The sequence below is a fragment of the Bombyx mandarina genome, chromosome 12 (genome assembly GCF_030267445.1).
Source record: "Bombyx mandarina strain Sakado chromosome 12, ASM3026744v2".
NCBI classification, from domain to species: Eukaryota; Metazoa; Arthropoda; class Insecta; order Lepidoptera; family Bombycidae; genus Bombyx; species Bombyx mandarina.
This window is the reverse complement of record NC_143219.1, coordinates 9,207,847-9,227,463: the sequence shown is the minus strand read 5'-3', so window position 1 is coordinate 9,227,463 and position 19,617 is coordinate 9,207,847. Positions and strand designations below refer to the sequence as shown.

The window sequence follows — 19,617 nt, the reverse complement described above, 5'->3', positions numbered from 1 at the left end:
CCTACATTATTAAGTACTATAAATTCTGATTTGTATAACTTGATATCAAATTTTTTATTTAGTAATAATATTAAAATGTAAACAGTTTTAAAATATAATATTCTTTTTATTTATACCCAATCACTATATATTATGAACTCTTAGGCATTATTATATATTATTATCCTATTACGTACATATCCTTTCCAAATTTCGAACCTTCCAATTGATTCCTAAATAAAACTGGTTTCCCTACCTTTTCCACACTAGTAGTGGCAAATGCACAAACCGTGCGAGTCAAAATTAAAAAAAAAAAAAAAAAACAGTAATAACCTAACAAATATTTATGTATAATACCTAACGTAATTTTACGGCTATTAAATTCATTAGCAAATTTAAAAAGTGTCACACCTTTTAGAAATATTTAATACAGATAATTTGCTTGTGATGTTATCTTTTAGTTGAAAACTTAAATAAAAATGCTAAACACAATCCGTGGGGCTCGTATAGCTGCTGTTCAACTTCAACAAATAAGGTTGGGGCACAGAGTACGAGGTAATCCGCCTATATATGCGAGGTCCTTGAAACAACGTATCCAAGAACTTAATTACAAAGATGAACTGTACACAAGTCGAATCGACATTGGCTTCCCACCAATAAAGTAAGTTAAATAATACTAGTGTACTTCATTTCACGTACTTACTTCAAATTATATGATTACAATAGATAAATAAAAACTATTTAGTATTTGTTGCGATATTTAATCAACAACTTTGGAATAAATGATCAAGTCTTATTTATAATAGTGACAAGTCATCATGGTGTACTTGCTGGGGTAGGTACTACCATATTAAAAATTTTGCATTGTATCTGTATTCCAATTTACAGAGTGGGATAGCGATTTTGTAATAGAATTGAAACAGACCTCATGCCTCAGGTTAGGTGGTTCTTTCTTAGTCTGGAGTCTTACTTGAACACATAATTTTTTAGGTCAAAGCTAGTATCAATACATTTCTTCAACAAGATTACCAACTTGTATATCAGAGATATAATAGATAAATTATTAGTCTTAGTTGTTTGTAACCTAAATATAGATATTGTAATACCTTAGTGTAAGATTCTAGTTATGTATAGTGTTATATGTGTGTACTAAACATACAAATGTGTACTAAAAGTTTTAGTTTGAATACTTGACCAGTATTTAACAATTATTTTCAAAAAATTAACTTATTGTATTATTTGTCATTGGATATATTTTATTTCCAGGCAAAGTAAAGAAGTTCGTGATCATCGATTGCAACATCTGAGAAAAATAAAAAGTGATAAAAACTTGGAAAAATCATCTCGAAATTTAAAACTTGGAATAAACCTGGAAGATGTCAGAAAAGAATGGCTGAAAACTACAGGTCCATTTCATAAAAAACAAATTGCAGACCATTATGGTGTATTTGAACATCTGTATGGTGAAGGATATTTTTTACCGCATTTAAACATAGATGCTCTGTACAATTTGAAGGATGGCACATTTTTGCCTGTTTGTGCAGGAAATGTAATTAAGCCTACAGAGGCTTTAGAGGCACCAATTATTACTTATGAATCTGATGACAATGCATTATGGACTTTAGCATTTACTAGCTTAGATGGTCATTTATATGAGAATGAAAAGGAATATGTACATTGGCTTGTGGCTAATATACCTGGTAATGCTATCGTGAAGGGTGAAACTCTTGTTGAATATTTACAGCCATTTCCTTTGAAGGGCACTGGTTACCACAGATATGTGTTTGTTCTTTATAAGCAGGATAAGACAATTGATTATGCTTTACCAAAAGGTTTGTATTTTATAATTTACTTGCCTTTGCTCGTGACTTCGTCCACGTGGAATAGTTACTTTGGCATAACGCTAAATTGTACCCGCCCTTCATTTACGTAGAAAATGAAAATATTTTTGAATAATATAATTTTAAGGAGCTATTTAAGGTACCAAAATCACGCTTTTTAACCGACTTCAAAAGAGGAAGTTTATTTTTATTGGACCATAATTTTTTATCTATGTATGTTCACACCGATTTCTCGATTCTTTTTTCTTTTTTTGTTCGAAAGGGTAGAGACTTCCCGAACGGTCTTATTTACATCAAAATTTGATGATGGAGAAATCCAGAATAATCTATAATTGTCAAAGCCTATCTTTAAGTGATTTGGGTGTTTCAATGTTGTAATGAATAACGTATTTATTTGGATAGGGATTAATATCATCTTTATTAAAATACCTTCACAAATAATGCTTTATTTTAGAACAAATTTGGTTAGCATAGAAAACGTTAGCCTTTAAATGTAGATATATTTTATGCTGTTGTGGACTTTTTTAAAGCTTTTAAAGGGGAACAGATTTGTCATACATTATTTTAGCTAAACTTTAACCGTTTCCGCAGCGCACGCAGCGGAAGCTCTCAAAAGGAAAAAATACCCCGATTTTGAAACATTATTCAGTGGTCGGAGTAGGTAGATTGATTTTATATACTTGCGTCAAGATATTATAATATGGACATGCCATTTTATCTATAAGTAATGATTATTTTTTTAAATTGAAAAAGAATATTTTTAAGCCTCATCGGATACAATTTCTGTATTTATGAGATAAAGTAACAAAAAGCCCTGTCTAAGTTTTGTCTCATACTGACAAGCGTCATTTCTAATTCAACAGAAAGGGACAAAATACGGTGTAACTATTTCAAGGTGTTTTTGTATAAAATAAAATACTGATTTCTTTCATTTATTAGCACTGGTAGCGTAGATTAATATTATTAATACGTTTTTCACTTTAAACACAGATTCATGCTAATTTCGAAATTCCGGAGCAAATATCACAATAAATATGAAGTTCCGGTATTTTGGAGGCATATCCATATTATCCTCTACGTTTGATGTCAACGACCTTAAATCAATCTACCTACTCCGACCTCTAAACATTATTTATTGGCGCTCCGCCTGCACTGGTCTTAGCTTGACGTTATATAGCCTATAGCCTTGCTCGATAACTGGGCTATCTAATACAGAAATAATTTTTCAAATCTGACTAGTAGTTCCTGAGATTAGCGCGTTCTAACAAACAAACAAACTTCAGCTTTATAATAATATTAGTATGTATTAGTATAGATTTTATATTCATTGTCAATTTGTTTTTGAATGTTACATTATACAATACAATTATAGTCTTTTGATTAATGCTGCAGAATGTTTAATAATGAATGAATTTAATTCATTTCGCTTTTGTATTAATTATTTATTATATTAATATTATTTCTAAATGTTCTTAATGTTCTAATTCCAGTTACTTCGTCATCAGCCCTTCAAGATCGTACATTTGTTACTAGAGAATGGTATAAAAAACATCAAGATAATATCACACCAATTGGATTAGCGTTTTATCAGAGTGATTGGGATTATTCCGTTAGAAGTTTTTTCCACAATGTCTTAAATGCAAAAGAACCAGGTATATTTTTTAATTCGCATATTCTAAACGCCACAAAATAATATATGTTTGTTATCCTAAATACTTCCAGATAGTGAGTATAAGGTAAGCTAATGTGATAATCTTATGAAAATGGAAAGGAATTTAAAGAAAACTTTAATTCAAAATTCAACGAACCTTTAAAAATTACTGTTTAGGCTCTAGTCTTAGACTGAAAGATGTTGTTACTCACTAATTTGTGTGCTTTTTTCAGAATATGAATATGATTTCCCGGCGCCATATATCAGACCCCAGGAATGGTTTCCACGCCGAAAACCCTTCAATCTTTATATGGACAAATATCGCGATCCAAAGAAGATAAACGAAGAATATTTGCTACGTAAACTAAAAAATGAAGACCCATTTAAGAGGCCTCCTCCTCCTTTAAAATTCCCCAATGCTCAACAACTGCCTAAGAGTATGCCTTCATGGCTAAAACTTCATGAGAAGAAAATCCGACTAGGCTGGGGGAGAGTAAATGATGTTTAAGTATTTTTGTATAATCAGAAAAATAAAAATTCTAGGATTTTGTTTAATTTATTTTATATTTAATTTATAGAAGTTGCATGGAAACTATTTGTGGTATATACCTACTAGAAAGGATACTAACACGTATATATTTTTTCATCAATTTAGAGTTTACTGGTATATTTGTCTAGCATTGATATTCCTGTGTAAGGAATACAGAGAATAGCCAGTATAGCAGAGATGGCAGGCTGGTTTCATCTCTGCATACTTAAAATGTAACTTTGTATGTCAGTGTCTTATATGGCAGATGTATGTGTATATATATTTGAAGTCGTCGTGGCCTAAAGAATAAGACAGCCGGTACATTCGTATAGAGAGAGAGAATACATTTTATTGCACACCAATAAAATATACATTAAAAAAAAAAAACAGTCAAAAAGCACATATGTTTGTACAATAGGCGGTCTTATAGCTACAAGCGATCTCTCCCAGACAACCGTTTAATTTACAGAAATTCTGTAAATTATAAAAATATAGTATGTATTTTGCGGTGTACCATAGACAATACATTATTATAGAAAATATATACATATAATAAACAGATATATACTGTTTACATATAATATATACCCATATACATACTTACATAAAATATATACTAATATACTTACACACACATAATAAATCAACAGTATGGAAATGATAAATGATAATGATGCAACAAACAGCACTAAGCAGATAAGTAGTGTTCCTTCACCATTCTTTTAAAACAGTTTAAAGTTGGAGCACTTCTCACTGCATCCGCCAGAGCATTCCACAATCGAACCGCCTGGACGGTGAATGAATTGTCAAAGAATGATGATGAATGCACCGGCATTTTCAGTCTCAGGTTATCCGATGATCTCAGAGAAAAATTATGCGTATCACCTAGGAACTCTAAACGTTCTTTGAGATACGTAGGGGAATGGGTTAAAGAGAGTACAGTATAGTAATGAAAGGACATGAGTATTGCGGCGGAGGCGAGTGTTGGTAACCACTTGAGTTTAGTGCGAAATTCAGATACATGATCATATTTCCGTAACCCAAATATGAATCATAGGCAGAAATTTTGTAGCCGCTCAAGTTTATCAAGTTGTGTTTCGGATAGATCCGGATAGCTGGAATCGGCGTAGTCAAGAATTGGAAGAAGTAAAGACTGTGCAAGCGCAGTTTTACTGGCAGTTGGAAGAAAATTTCGTAACCGTCTCAACGATCCAGCTGATGCAAACACCTTCCGGCTAACCTCATATTTGTGCGTTCCATGAAAAGTTTCTATCAATTAAGATACCCAAATTTTTCACAGTATCGCTGATAGGAATTTTTGCGCCGTCAAATAAAATATATAGCGATCTACGAGTTCACGAATGACTTCCACGGTGAAGGAATAACATGAAGGGTGGGGCAGTTGTAACTATACTGAGACCTTAGAACTTATATCTCAAGGTGTGTGGCGCATTTACGTTGTAGATGTCTATGGGTTCCAGTAGCCACTTAACACCAGGTGTGGGCTGTGAGCTCGTCCACACATATAGGCAATAAAAAAATATAAAAAACGTAATAAAAATCAAACCCGCAAAATTATATTAGGTCCTTACATTTGAAATTGGAGTTTTGTACGGGAGGAATATAGTCAATTTTATTTTTTTATTTATCTATTTAATTAATCGAAGTATACACCATTGTTATCTATTGACTTTTGCCATCTCATAGGTAGAGCATTGATCCCTTTACTAAAAAACCATGGGGATGAGAATCAATAAACTCTTTGAAGGCGGTTTGGACTGCCGCATTGGAATTGAATTTTTTTCCTTGTAAGAAATTGTCCAAATTCCGGAAAAAATGGTGATCTGTTGGAGCAAGGTCCGCGGAGTACGGAGGATGTCGCAAATAGCCAGGAGGAGTGGGATTTGCTAACAGCAGCCCGAGCGTCTCCAAAGGAGATCTAACATCTCATGAGCAGCTGCTTCGCGAATGATCATAAATGGTTCGCAGTATGGTAATCTAGCTTCTCTGAATTAGATTCAAGGTGTATAGTAAGGTACGGTACAAATAGGTATCACCTACCACCATCTTGATTATTTTCGTTGCAAAGTAGTAATTATTTCAGATTCGAACACTGAAACCGCCGATAAACCAGTATGAAAATTCGACTCCATATATAAATGTATTGTAGTATTCACGTTGTGACGTCTGAGCTTCAGTACATACTAAGCACCATGAGTCGTGAGATTCTGCATCCAACTAGGGCAATAAATAAAAAAATATTTATTTTAACTAACATCTTTATATTGACAAAATGTTAGCAAATACAATTCTAGATGTTACCAACGAAATGCATACACAAGTAGAAGGGCTACATACCTAGTCCTTAATGAGGCGGTGTTATTTTTAGTAACCGACTATTAATAAAGAATCGGCAACATAATATTAGCTTTCACTCACCATAATTATGTGGACAAAAAGGGAGTAAGTGATAATAATCATCAGTTAATAAGTGAAAACTATCAGTAACGCTACAATGTACAGTGCTGTTTGAAATGCATGTATGTAGCCCGCTTAATGAAAACATATGCAATAATTAAAAAAAAAACTGTTAGAAAGTTATATTATGAAATGAAATAGAATCTTACATTCAAGTTTCTATATATAATTCGCAACATTTCAATATACATAAGTTTTTTAAATCCAGCGATCTTTTGACGGTCCCGTTATTTGACTGTTTAAGTAATGTTGGCTCGAGAATGACGAATAATTTTAAGTGACAAATGAAGAAAAATTTAATAGCGTTAAACTTTTCCCGTTCTTTAAATGGGTACAGTACAAATATACGATCGAATATATTTTATAAGCAAAATTTAGAATGTTAGTTAGTTAAAGACTATGAAATATTAATCAAGTCCGACGTCATCATCGGCGGACGACCGTGGTCCAGCGCCAGGTTTGGGTCCACCAAAACCTAAAAAAACAAACAAAAATTACTTCAAATTACATTATAAACGTGCACATTTTCTTGGTGTTTTTACCCTAATTCATTGGTTTCTCTGGGAAAAATACTGAAGTCATTTAGGATACTCTCATGTTCACAATGTAGTTCAGTTTGGTTGGGCTTTGTAAAAAGGGAAAAAATAGTGGCAATATATTAAAAGTCCATGTATAACACAGAGTAAGGTGCCGAGACTGAGAGTGACATATAGATTAAAATAATGAGGTGCCATAATATAACTTATATGGTTGAATGTGGTGTTGAATTTCATATCTTCATCTTTTATATGCATTGATTTCCAGTTATTTCTCTATGACTGGGGAACTTATTGTAGTAGTAAGTTTATTAAAGTAAATTTACTTTCGTGCCTTACAGCTACACTCCGCCATAACACTTACTAACATTCCTAGTTCCTACATCGAACTGTATGTCACAAATGTGATGTGTGTATGTTATGCACCTCATATTAAACATATTAGTATAACCAATGTATTTAGGTCTTTCGCGACATAAACTGCATTCAGTGCAGAACCCATTAGGAAATTGTTTATATGTTGTGTTTTTTCGGCTTTTGAGAGTCTCAGACACAATTAAAACTAGTTTTACAGTACGCCACGATGAACATTCCTCTGTTTTACCAAAACCAATATCAGAAATAATGTAATGAATATAAGAAAAGCGAGATTAAACCGTAAAAGTAGTCTTAAGCGTATCACATGTTTGAAAATAAAATATTATATTGTTTTTTTACCCTAACCAGAATGCCAAAAACATGAAAATAAGTCAATAATCAATCTGTTCTGTTGGTTTACAAGCGAACTATCCCATCAAGAGCAGATTAGGTAAGACGGCATTAATCGGTTGCTAGAACTTCTATCAAGACAACAAAATAATGTGAATACCTCTGCTAACCTTGAGGATTCATAAGCATGGGTCAATTCATTTTATCTTCACTTGAAATTTTATGATTACCTGGAAAGCCGCCTGCAGGTCCACCAGAACGTCTACCAAGTTTCGCTTGTAATTTAGCTATAACAGCAGCAATTTTAGGATTGTTCTGATATTTAATGAAATTTGCTGGATTACTTGTAACATCTTTGAATGCTGCAGATATTTCAGGATCCTGAAAAAATAATGTTATAAGTTTATTGAAAAACGAAGTTATCTCTTTAAATATTCTTTAAAATGACCATATGAATTATCAAAGAATTACCTGGAATGCTGCCATAATTTCTGGATCAAGGAACATGTCATTGAAGTCATCCAGATTTACACCAGCAGGCATACCACCAGGGACATTAGGCATGCCTCCAGGGAAGCCGGGGAAATCCCCGGGTGTTGCACCAGCTGCAGCATTGGCTTGGGCCTGAGCAGCATGTGCTCTTGCTTCCTGTGCTTTACGGGCTCTGCGTAATTTCTCTCTATGCTGTAATTTTGTAATAAAGTTATATAGTAAGTATGAGTACCAATTTTTTATTCTTCCTCAATTTAAATGATTTAAATCAATTATAAGATATTTTTTTGAAATCACCTGATACCCTATGTAACATGAGACAAAAATACATTTTTATTTTTTTTATTGCTTAGATGGGTTGACGAGCTCACAGCCCACCTGGTGTTAAGTGGTTACTGGAGCCCATAGACATCTACAACGTAAATGCGCCACCCACCATGAGATATAAGTTCTAAGGTCTCACTATAGTTACTACGGCTACCCCACCCTTCGAACCGAAACGCATTACTGCTTCACGGCGGAAATAGGCGGGGCGGTGGTACCTACCCGTGCGGACTCCCAAGAGGTCCTACCACCAGTGATTACGCAAATTATAATTTTGCGGGTTTGATTTTTATTACACGATGTTATTCCTTCACTTCCACAGTGAAGGCACTGTGGAAGTCAATCGTGAACATTTGTTGAGTACGTACTTCATTAGAAAAATTGGTACCCGCCTGCGGGATTCGAACACCGGTGCATCGCTACACACGAATGCACCGGACGTCTTATCCTTTAGGCCACGACGACTTCATTACTTTTATGTGGTCAAAATTGTCTAAATTACCTCTTTCTCCTCTTTTTTACGTTGGGCACTTAATTTGTGTTGACGTAATTTTTCAGCATTTGGTTTAACTTCATTAAGCCACTCATTTGTTTGATCATCATAGTCAATCTTTAATGATTCACAAAGGTCGTGCGAAGATTCTTCAAATTTACCCAAGAGCCTATAGAAAGAAACATATTTAATAAACACAGTGCCCAAGAGCTTCACAACAAAATATTTGAATATCATTTATATTCACCAATTTACCAAATATTACACAAAGTAATTTTTTTTTTTTATTCTATTTAGTTGAAAAGTAGAAGAAGTTCTGCAATAGTCAATTCAATAATTCTATCAGAGATTCAACAAATCCTCATCTTTTATTTTTATTTACAGTCAAATAGAATTTGTAAAAGGAATTTATATGTTCAAATATTCTTAATAATATTTTTGTGTATTACTAAATTCAGTCTCGATTACCTATATGCTCGCCCTCGGAATTTGTAGGCAGCTGCGCTGTCACAGTTCAACTCTAAGGCATGTGTGCAGTCTTTAATACATGCATTTGGTTTGTTTAGTTTTAGATACACCTAGAACAAGAAATGACTCCATAGAGCGCCTTGTCGTTCAGGGCAAAGTAGAAGGCACCAGACCGCGTGGAAGGGTGCCCATGCGATGGACCGACCAGATCAAGTCGGCAGTTAGCTGCTGTTTGCATGAGTGCACCAGGCTCACCACAAACCGGGAGGAGTGGCGATTGCTCGTGAGGCGCATAACATCTACCCACAACAATGATGCTGGATGACGACCACGACCGCTCTGACAAGAGTGATACGATATACGAGAACAAGAACAATGGTTTTTTTTTAGGCAGACACTTATTGTTTATCAGAAAGAGATCTATAAGTTTTTATTTATTGGTGGACGAGCTTACGGCCAACCGGGTATTAAGTGATTACTGGAGCCCGTAGACCTCAACAACGTATATGCCGCCATCCACCTTTAGACATGAAGCCAAAATCTCAATATATTAAAAAATAATAACACAGATTCTTTGTATCTTTTTAGAAATTTTATGCTGTTGTACTACAGCTTTTATTCGTACTCATAATAACACTTGTCACAATTAAAGGTCTTGACCTGATTTATTATTAAAGTACTAACTGCCTTTTGGTTTTTTAAATGTTATATTAATTTATTAGGTACCGAAGTTGTTAGCTTTTGTATTTTAATTTAAATACAATGGCCATTCAAGCCGACTAAGATTGCTAATTCTTCCAAGCCAAGAACCTGTGATCTATTTGTCCACCTGTGTGAGTTACAAGAAGTCCTACCACCAGTATTTCCACAAATTATAATTTTTGAGGGTTTGATTTTTTTTTACACTATGAAGAAATATCAGTGTGGATGTTTGAACATTTTATGTGGAAACAGCAAATGAAAAGTACCATGTTGACCTTTTACCAATGATCATTGTATTGTTGACGGTAATGCACTATTTTTGTTTGTGTACTTAAATTTATATTGTAACAATTAAAAGCAATGTTTTTATTCAACTGACCTGTCCCCGTTTAGCAAACAACAAAGCACTCTGTGGATTTAATTGTATGGCTGCAGTATATAGATTAATAGCTTCGTCGTATTTTTGTTCCGAGAATGCTCTCATTGCTTCAGAGCGCTTTTCATCTGACTCATCTCTTTCTTCTTCAGTGACCTCCTTGTTTGGATCACCCATGTCTTGAGATTCGTCTGTTTGATCAGGAGCTATGACACCTGAAGACAAAGTCTCTTATAAATGACTGTACTATTGTTGGTGCATGCCAATATTGTATTATTCCTGTTTAATGAGGACTTTTATTGGTTATTTGGGAATCAAAGACCAAAATGTGAAAATATACTAATGGACTATTACTTAGAATCAAAGCCTTAGGTAATCCAAATTTTCTTTGTTCTTAATCAGTAAAACTTCTGGAATTAGTTCTCATTTCGTGGAATATGAAATAAATATTAGTATATATATATCTCTTTACTGGTAAACACATATTTAAATAATAATTAATGATATTGATTTTATGCAGTTTGGACAGTGGCATTCATGAAGTGTTTGTGGGCTTAGAGGGCTGTTTAATCTCAGGAGAGTACTGTGCTGCACACATTTAGTACAGCAAAATGTAAGAATTTTGATAATTATGTTTCCAGCACTCTTCAACATTCCTTGTAGGTACATAATGGGAGTCCTTAATATAATGAAGCAGTACTTTGTTTGGACAGACTTATGCACAACACAGGTTGGTCCTAATTATGTATTGCTTCCAACTCCACAAATTTCTATGCAAGTTTTCCCCATTACAAACTACCTTTATTAAAACCCATATAGAAAAAATTTATTTGGATCATTGATAATTTTGATCTCACAGCACAGATCATTTCAAGCCTCTCCGTCTACAGAGGGACTTCTGTTTTTGCAGCTTTTGTTTCCGTATAAAGTGCTCTAAGAATTAGTTGAGATAATTCCATTTTCAAACCTCCATTTTCCAATCATAGCACCTGCCTCCTGGCATTAATGAGCAACAGTGATTATTTACCATCAGGTTCAGTATCCTCAGTTGCATTTGAATTCATATGGTATTCATGGAGATGCACACTGGACAGTCTGCAAATGTTAGGAGCGGACCGCAGGCCCAAGGGATGGAATTTAGGACTCTACCCACTAAATGTCTCCCCTACTCTTTCACGTCCAATCTCTGCTTGGGGTCAGAACTCAGTCAGAGTAAGGGGGTTCCTGGGGTCAATACTACATCGACTCGTGGCGCAACCCCGAGGACACCCGACCGACACGTCGTCGACGACCTACATTCCAGGATACCTTGCTGGGTCAGACCCAGCTTGTGGGTCGGAACGCGATACATCGCCGATCAGGTTCTTCCACAGTGTGTTCGGCGACGACAGCGATTATGGCACCGCAGACCGCAGTCACCGAGGCGTCATTCCATCCTACTGGTATTAGCGCCTTAGTGGTAGTAGCATGCGGCGCGGCAACACTCAGGAAGCCTACCTTAAGCAGCTTGAATATGCACAAAGTTGGTAAACAATCAATTTCAAGGAAATCATTAAAAGTTTTCATTACCTGAAATCTGTGAAACTCTAAGGAAAGAATAATAGAAGGTTACTGGTAAACATAATTATCATGACTTTAGAGGTATTCAACAAATCATTTTTTTCCAGTTAGAATTCTGTAAAGAAAAGGAGGCACTGGAAGCAGGATGATTGGCCAAAGTTCACCATCATTCATACAAAAAAAATCTTCTTACCTTCCATATCTAATTCTACATCTGATTCAGGCTCCTGTTCCTCGTCAGATGACGATTCCACTTTTTCTTCATTGCTAGATTTTCTGAAATAAGTAAATAGGGTTATTTATTTGAAAGTTGTTATGTAAAGATGAGAAAACCTCTAATCAAAGCTAAGTAAAAATATTGACTTTAAATACGTAATAAAGTGATTAGCGTTTACAGCTTACAGTGACATTCTAGAAAATATTTCGATGATTAACATACTACGTGACCATGCTAAATTTGCTAATTTTTCTTTTGAATTTGTTGAAAATTGTTTATTTTATTGCATATTTATTATAGTTTGAACTTACTTATCACCAGCAGCCGTAAAATCTTTGGCACCAAAAGTAGCGGTCGGCAATGATACACCAAGAGATATCAGATAATCCTTAAAAAATGCCAATTGTGGATGGTGTAATAGTTGCGGCTGTGTTTTACATATTTCCACAAAGGATTTCAACTGGTCTAATTGCTCAGCGTTGTACGGGCAACTCATTTTTCTTTGTAAGTTTCGTTAATCTACCGGTCAAAGAAATTGTGTTGTAGCATAATTTAGTTCTCTTAATAAATGTTACTAATAGCGTGTATATAGTATTTATTTACTTGTAAGAAAAAAAATATAGGCGAAAGACAACAATTTCTTATATATTTGAGTAAATCAGTACATTTATCATTTAATCACACTCACCGCAAAAATCAAAGGTATAAACTATAACTCTCTCTCTGGCTCCGAAGATTGGATATAATCTGTGGCCTGTGCGTAAATTGTTTTTTAAGGGTTTTTCGACCTGGTAACTAAGATCTTTAAGTCATGTCTTATTTTAATTTATATTCTTATTTTTACAAATAATGATAATAATATGAAGTGAAATGAAATGAAATGAAGATGGTTAATTTGAGACATTAATCAACTGGGATAAAATGAAATGAAATGAAATGTGATGAAATGATATGGGATGACATATTATAATCTCAGTAAAATAGTGGTCATTTACTGAGACTTTTTCAGTGGACTTTTTGGAGGATTCCGAGAAGTCACATCCAGTGGCTTTCATTTTCCCACATATGTGAACTTTCACAGATATTAAACAGTTAATAAACCACCGTTATTACACATTTAAACCTGAAGAAACACTAAAATATAGACAAAATAAAACAAATCACACAACCTCACTCTTCGCGTTCCCGCCAAAAAGTCATGTGCGTAAATAATTGATTAAGTATCGCGATCTGTTTTAAAGAACGTAGCAGGAGTGACTATCCATTTTTAAAAAACATCTTGTTACCGAAACTATCAAGTAATGCTGTAGGTGCTGTACGCGCAGACGCACCTCCGTTCTAGGTTTCATTGATAATCGGCTCAATGTCCGTTAAAAATGATTTATTTTATCAATAATTGTTGGTGGACATTGGGCTAATTCTGAAAAGTTAACTGATTGTAAAAATGTACACGTTGGAAGGTATTTACCTACAGTTTTTTACAAAAGGCATCGAATAGGAACTCTTATTATCATATATTTTTATTGAACTGCGGTATGTACGCTTTGCCACTACATTTTAAAATCTACATCTGAGTAATAGTTTTAACAGAATTAAAAAAATGTAGTCGAATATTCACGACAATTATAAAACTGTTCGGATATGCGTTTGAAACTTAATGTAAAATAAATAATTATACAAAGCCATTTCAGCTAATAGTTATATCTAGAGTCATAAATTATTCACTAGTTAAATTGTGTTTCGGTTTCTATAGAGGAAAAACATTATTTAAATAATCAATAGCTTATTTGCGTAAAAGCTTTGTAAAACGTGAAGGTAAAATAAACGAGTGAAAACATAATTATAGTTTTTTTAGTTGTATTTGAACGAGATTAGACTACCGCTACCAAGTTGAACTGAATTTTATTAGTCTCCAAATAATAGTAGTGTTATCATAAGACACATTATTATCGTTTGGTTCTGCCTCGTAAATCTGAAAATTATGAAATAGATTACCGAAAAACAATAACCGAATAGACCTCTCTTTTTAACTACTTAAAGTTAGTTAATTTCTTTATTTAGAAAGAATGCAAATGAATAACAGCTAAGAACTAAAGAATGTAAATATTGGTTACACGTAATACCGCGTAATAAGGTGGGTACATATAATTGCCACAGCGTTAATGGAGAGCACAGTTATTTTAACGTGGAGTACCTAACAAATATTTCTGTTGCTTGTCAATCCTGTTCCCTAAAATTGTTCACAGTTCAGTTAACTATGCCTCACATCTGCAATCTTTGTAAGCATAGATAATCTTAACACTTATTAATATAAAAGGGGACTTTTGGACTTTTTGGCAGGAACGCGAGGAGTGAAGTTGTGTGATTTGTTTTATTTTGTCTATTTAGTGTTTCTTCAGGTTCAAATGTGTAATAACGGTGGTTTAATAACTGTTTAATATCTGTGAAAGTGCACAAATGTGGGTAAATGAAACAAAGCCGCTGGACGTAGCTTTTTGGGCGTAACTTTTACTGAGATATATTTCATCCCATATCATCTCATCTCATTTCATTTAATTTCATCTTAGTTGATTAATGTTTCAAATTAATCATCTTCATTTCAATTCACTCCATATTACCATTTTTCATAAAAATACGAAATATAAATTATAATGAGACTTGACCTAAAGGTCTTAGTTACCAGGTCATAAATTCCCTTAAAAAAAGGGGACTTTTTGGCGGGAACACGAGGAGCAAAGTTGAGTGAAATGTTTTATTTTGTTTCGGTGTTCCTTCAGGTTTAAATGTGTAATAATGGTGGTTTATTATCTGTTTAGTATCTGTGAAAGCGCACAAATGTGGGGAAATGAAACAAAGGCGCTGGACGTAGCTTTTTGGCGTAACATTTTACTGAGATATATTTCATCCCATATCATCTCATCTCATTTCATTTAATTTCATCTCAGTTGATTAATGTTTCAAATTAATCATCTTCATTTCAATTCACTCCATATTATCATTTTTCATATAAATAAGAATATAAATTAAAATGAGACTTGACCTAAAGGTCTTAGTTACCAGGTCATCAATTCCCTTAAAAAAGGGGAGTTTTTGGCGGGAACACGAGGAGCAAAGTTGAGTGAATTGTTTTTTCACTAAAAAAGTCTCAGTAAATAACTACCATTTTAATGAGATGATATGGGATGACCCTAATATTATCTCATCTTATTTCATTTAATTTAATTTCATGCCAATTGATTAATGTTTCAAATTAATCAACTCAAATTTCACTTCAAAAAATTCAAAAAAACAAATATCCATTACCTGTGAAGCATATAAAGCCTAACGGGGGGTAAGACTTATATCAAGCATGGTGGACTTAAAATTATTTGGCAAACATCAATTACTGTAAGTAGGTACCTACTTAAATATTTAAGGAACACATGCTCACAGGCGACATCTACATTTTAAGAAAAACATCGTGTATCTATTTTTATTGATTTTAGGGCGGATTGTAATATTTTTTTAGGTAGGAAGGGTTTCTGGTGGCCCGAAGGCCTTTCCAATTCCACCAGAACAGATGGGTGAGTAAATTAGCTAACAGCTGTTCGAGCGCCTCCAAAGGAGAAGCACCTGGAACTTGGAGAGGACTTGAAAGCAGCTGCATTATAAATGAATCTACTACCGGATCGGAATCGCGACCCACTGAGAAGGCCCGCTGAGAAACTCTGGGGGCTGATATAGGACATTATAAATCCGCAAAGGTAGGTAAGGCATTTGATCTAATATAAATGTCAACCGTGAAGTCATGTGATCCGATTTCAATGTTGAGATAACCGATAAACAGTATGTACAATTGATGCCTTCAGCTCTAACACAAGGAGCAGGCTAAGGTACCTCGGCAACTGTACTCGTCGAACTCGGCAAAGAGTTCGACGTGCAACCTAACTCATGCATCATCCCGCTGAGTTTCTCGCTGGATCTTCTCAGCGGGCCGCGATTCCGATCCGGTAGTATATTCATTCGCGAAGCAGCTGCTCTTGAGTTGTTAGGTCTCCTTCGGAGGTGCTCGGGCAGCTGTTAGCAAATCCCACCCCTCCTGGCTGAACATTTGCTCGCCCACCTGTCCTGGTGAAACTGGAAAGGCTTCCGGGCCACCAGTAATCCATCAATTATAAAAAAATATGTACAATTGAAAGTTCGCTCTCAAGGTATGAGGAAGTATTTGTGCTGCTGTCCTTGGACTTCTGTTACCGCTTACTCCGGGGGGAACCTTGAGCCCGTTCACATTTTTTTTAATAATGAAGATCTCGAAATTTAGGTACATAATCACGGAATGACTGCAGATAAGACGATGAGATTTTGAATCAAGAAAAAGAGAAAACCTAGTTCGTGGCAAATGTTTGCAAAAGTTTGAAGAACATCTCGACATGTAGTAACAATGTTTCCCACTAAAGAACTTCAATGGGTGTACGATAACGACACGATCACGTACGATGGAGCGATGGCAACTAGGGTGGGAGTCCAACCGTCTATACGATCCCGGGTCCCGGCACCGGGATTTCTAATCATATTCTTTACTAATATTTCAGTTTGGTTGATATCATATTTTATTTTTGTTTAACCGTACTGAACTAGCTTGGTCTTCTAATTCAACTAAAATACCAGCATTTATTGCTATTTCAGCTTATTCTGTAGTTTTTTTTTACTACTTGGTCTAGGATTTCGAAGGAAGACAGGAACCAAATGCCAAGACGTGTAGTGGCTTCTCGGAATATGAAATAACTAATATGACAAGTACTTAATTTATATTTGACTTAGTAAATAAAAATTACATTCCATTGCATTGCAGTAGTACTTAGTGAATTGCCTTTTAACCTTTGGTAACTCTATCTTCACACTCTCTATAAAAATATCACAGATACGCATATCGTTTATATATCATAGAATATCACACTGTTTTAGAATGAGCTTCCCTCCACGGTGTTTCCCGAGCGCTACGACATATTCTCCCTCAAACGAGGCTTGTGGAGAGTACTTAACGGTAGGCAGCGACTTGGCTCTGCCCCTGGGATTACTAAAGTCCATGGGCAACGGTAACCACTTACCAACAGGTGGGCCGTATGCTCGTCTGCCTAAACGGGCAATAAAAAAAACCATGAATAATAGGTATAGACTATTATAGACTGAAGTACAGCTTATTGCAAATAAAAAAATAGTATTTATTAATATACGAATGCAATGAATAACCGCAAGACACAAACGTATGATGCGCAGTTAAATATTTTTCGACTGATTAATGTTTTTAACCTACGAGTTTTTAACTCGTTCCTTCGAAGAAAGTTGTTAATTTTACTTTCCCTATAGCGACCTTGAAATTCAGCAAATAAACATAAACGATGATTACATTTTAAATTAAAATATTTCAAGAACCGACAAGTACACGAAAGGCGAGAGCATCTTGTTTCACTCACAAATTAGCGGTACGAATATTATTAAATTTTACAGCTTAATTGGCGTCGTTCATTAACAAGTAATATTCTTGCTTAATATATGTGTTCACGAGTTTTCTCATTGATTATTTTGTATTTTACACATTTTTCAATTGTGAATTTCTGCTGAACGACTTTTTTACGTGAACCATTTAAACTTACATCACAGTATCTACATAGTTAAAAAAAAATTCCAATCGAATTGTAAAGAAAGTTGCCTTGGGTAAAGCCTTACCTTTTTTTAACGCACCAGACGAGTGAACTAGGTTACGGGCCAACTGATGCTAAGTGGTTATGTGAGCCTATAAACGTTACAATGTAAATGGTATCATCCATCTTGAAACATCTTCGCTCAAGAAATTGGTGGAAACCCAAATTATCATCAACGTACAGCTGTCCACTACTGGACAATAGGACTTGCGGAAATCCTTCAGGGCTGACATTACGCCCTACCACACATTACGTTGAAATTTCTAGCAAAATTTAGGATATTTTATAATTCGTGTCAGAGTTCCCGGCGATAATCTTCGTACTCTAGCACCAATCGAGTACTAAATCGGAATTGTCGTTACGCTTATCGCTTACGTGTGCGGCACAGGTAGAATAACGTTTATTATGATAATCAACCAAGTTCGAGAATGTTAAATATGAACACCATAATGATATGTTGACAGTTTCGAATTATTTTCATCACGTGACGATCCATTGTGTCGTGCGGACATGTTATTATTTACGTAACATTCAATATTACAAGGACGTACGTATATACTTAATCGTACGTTTAAATACATTTCATTTGGAGTCATCAAGACTTAGGCTTAGAAATCGTTTTATTTATTTATTATTTATACAACAACCTTTTTTCAGAATTTTCCCTTGTATCTTGGGAACCAAATAACTGTAATACACTGACTATGAATAGCTAATAATATAATACTATTATAGTTTAATATAACTAATAAAACTAAATTTTATGTACAACGAAGTGCCGCTCTTAAATACTGGCGAGAAAACGCTTTCGATGAAGTGAACGAAAATCTGGAGACCGCTGGTGAAGGCATCCTGTTGCTTATTTCTGACATCCGATTTGATTTGAAGATCGGGACCGCCGTTATAAAACAAAACGCTTATTTCTGTCGTGAAGCAGTAATTCGTTTCGGCTTGAAGGGTCGGGCATCCGTTGTACAGTAAAATTGAGGCTTAGAACTTGTGTCTCAAAGTAGGTGGCGGCATTTACGTTGTATCTATGTTACGGTATCCATTTACCGCCAGGTCCCTATTAAAAATAAATGTTGCAAGTGTATGAACTTTGAATTCAATCGTGTTTCAACATTTAACACGCTGAACGCCATGCGACCCAGCGGTGGGCCTCGCCTACTATACTATTTGGGCCAAGCCGAAATTAGGGAATCAGTAATTTTTATCAACTTCAGATTTTCATTCTAAAATTTATAAAATACGATAATTTGCACGGAAGATAAAAATTAGTGATTTGTACCATCTAGTTTTTAAGATATTTTGAAAGGCTAGAACTTTCTAAAAATACTTAATTTATATACTTTCTTTGATATCTTTTTTTATTTGAAAACCAAGGCGTTCGGTTCGGCTGAAGAGCCACACGGCTCACTGCCATACGCGTTTTGTTTGATCATGATGGTTGAGCTGCAATCTGTGGTTTGTAGGAAGCGTTTACGTTAGAACCTTCACGCGACTCACGGGTGACCCTCATGGCCCGAAAGGTTCAGTAAGATAAGGCTCACCGGTGAGCACCGTGGCCTGAACGAAAGTACTC

The 19,617-nt window shown here is 34.9% G+C and overlaps 2 protein-coding genes across 3 annotated transcripts; one reads left to right on the top strand and one right to left on the bottom strand.

Moving 5' to 3' along the window:
* The first annotated feature begins 250 nt into the window (after nt 1-250).
* On the top strand, nt 251-4,030 carry mRpL38 (mitochondrial ribosomal protein L38). Its single transcript, XM_028181047.2, has 4 exons — nt 251-640; nt 1,246-1,811; nt 3,311-3,472; nt 3,705-4,030. The coding sequence occupies exons 1-4, from the start codon at nt 459-461 to the stop codon at nt 3,977-3,979; spliced, it is 1,185 nt and encodes a 394-aa protein (XP_028036848.2). The 5' UTR covers nt 251-458; the 3' UTR covers nt 3,980-4,030.
* Nucleotides 4,031-6,261: 2,231 nt separating this feature from the next.
* Nucleotides 6,262-13,111, bottom strand: LOC114247986 (putative protein FAM10A4). Of its 2 annotated transcripts, none has more exons than XM_028181085.2 (9): nt 13,043-13,111; nt 12,666-12,873; nt 12,331-12,413; nt 10,581-10,792; nt 9,500-9,609; nt 9,041-9,200; nt 8,194-8,406; nt 7,953-8,103; nt 6,262-6,953 (listed from the first exon to the last, which is right to left on the bottom strand). In XM_028181085.2, exons 2-9 carry the CDS (start codon nt 12,848-12,850, stop codon nt 6,886-6,888), a joined length of 1,182 nt encoding a protein of 393 aa, XP_028036886.2. In that variant the 5' UTR covers nt 12,851-12,873; nt 13,043-13,111; the 3' UTR covers nt 6,262-6,885. The 2 variants fall into 2 exon arrangements, with proteins under 2 accessions (XP_028036886.2, XP_028036887.2); XM_028181086.2 differs by having other exon boundaries at nt 12,958-13,103.
* Nucleotides 13,112-19,617: the final 6,506 nt, after the last annotated feature.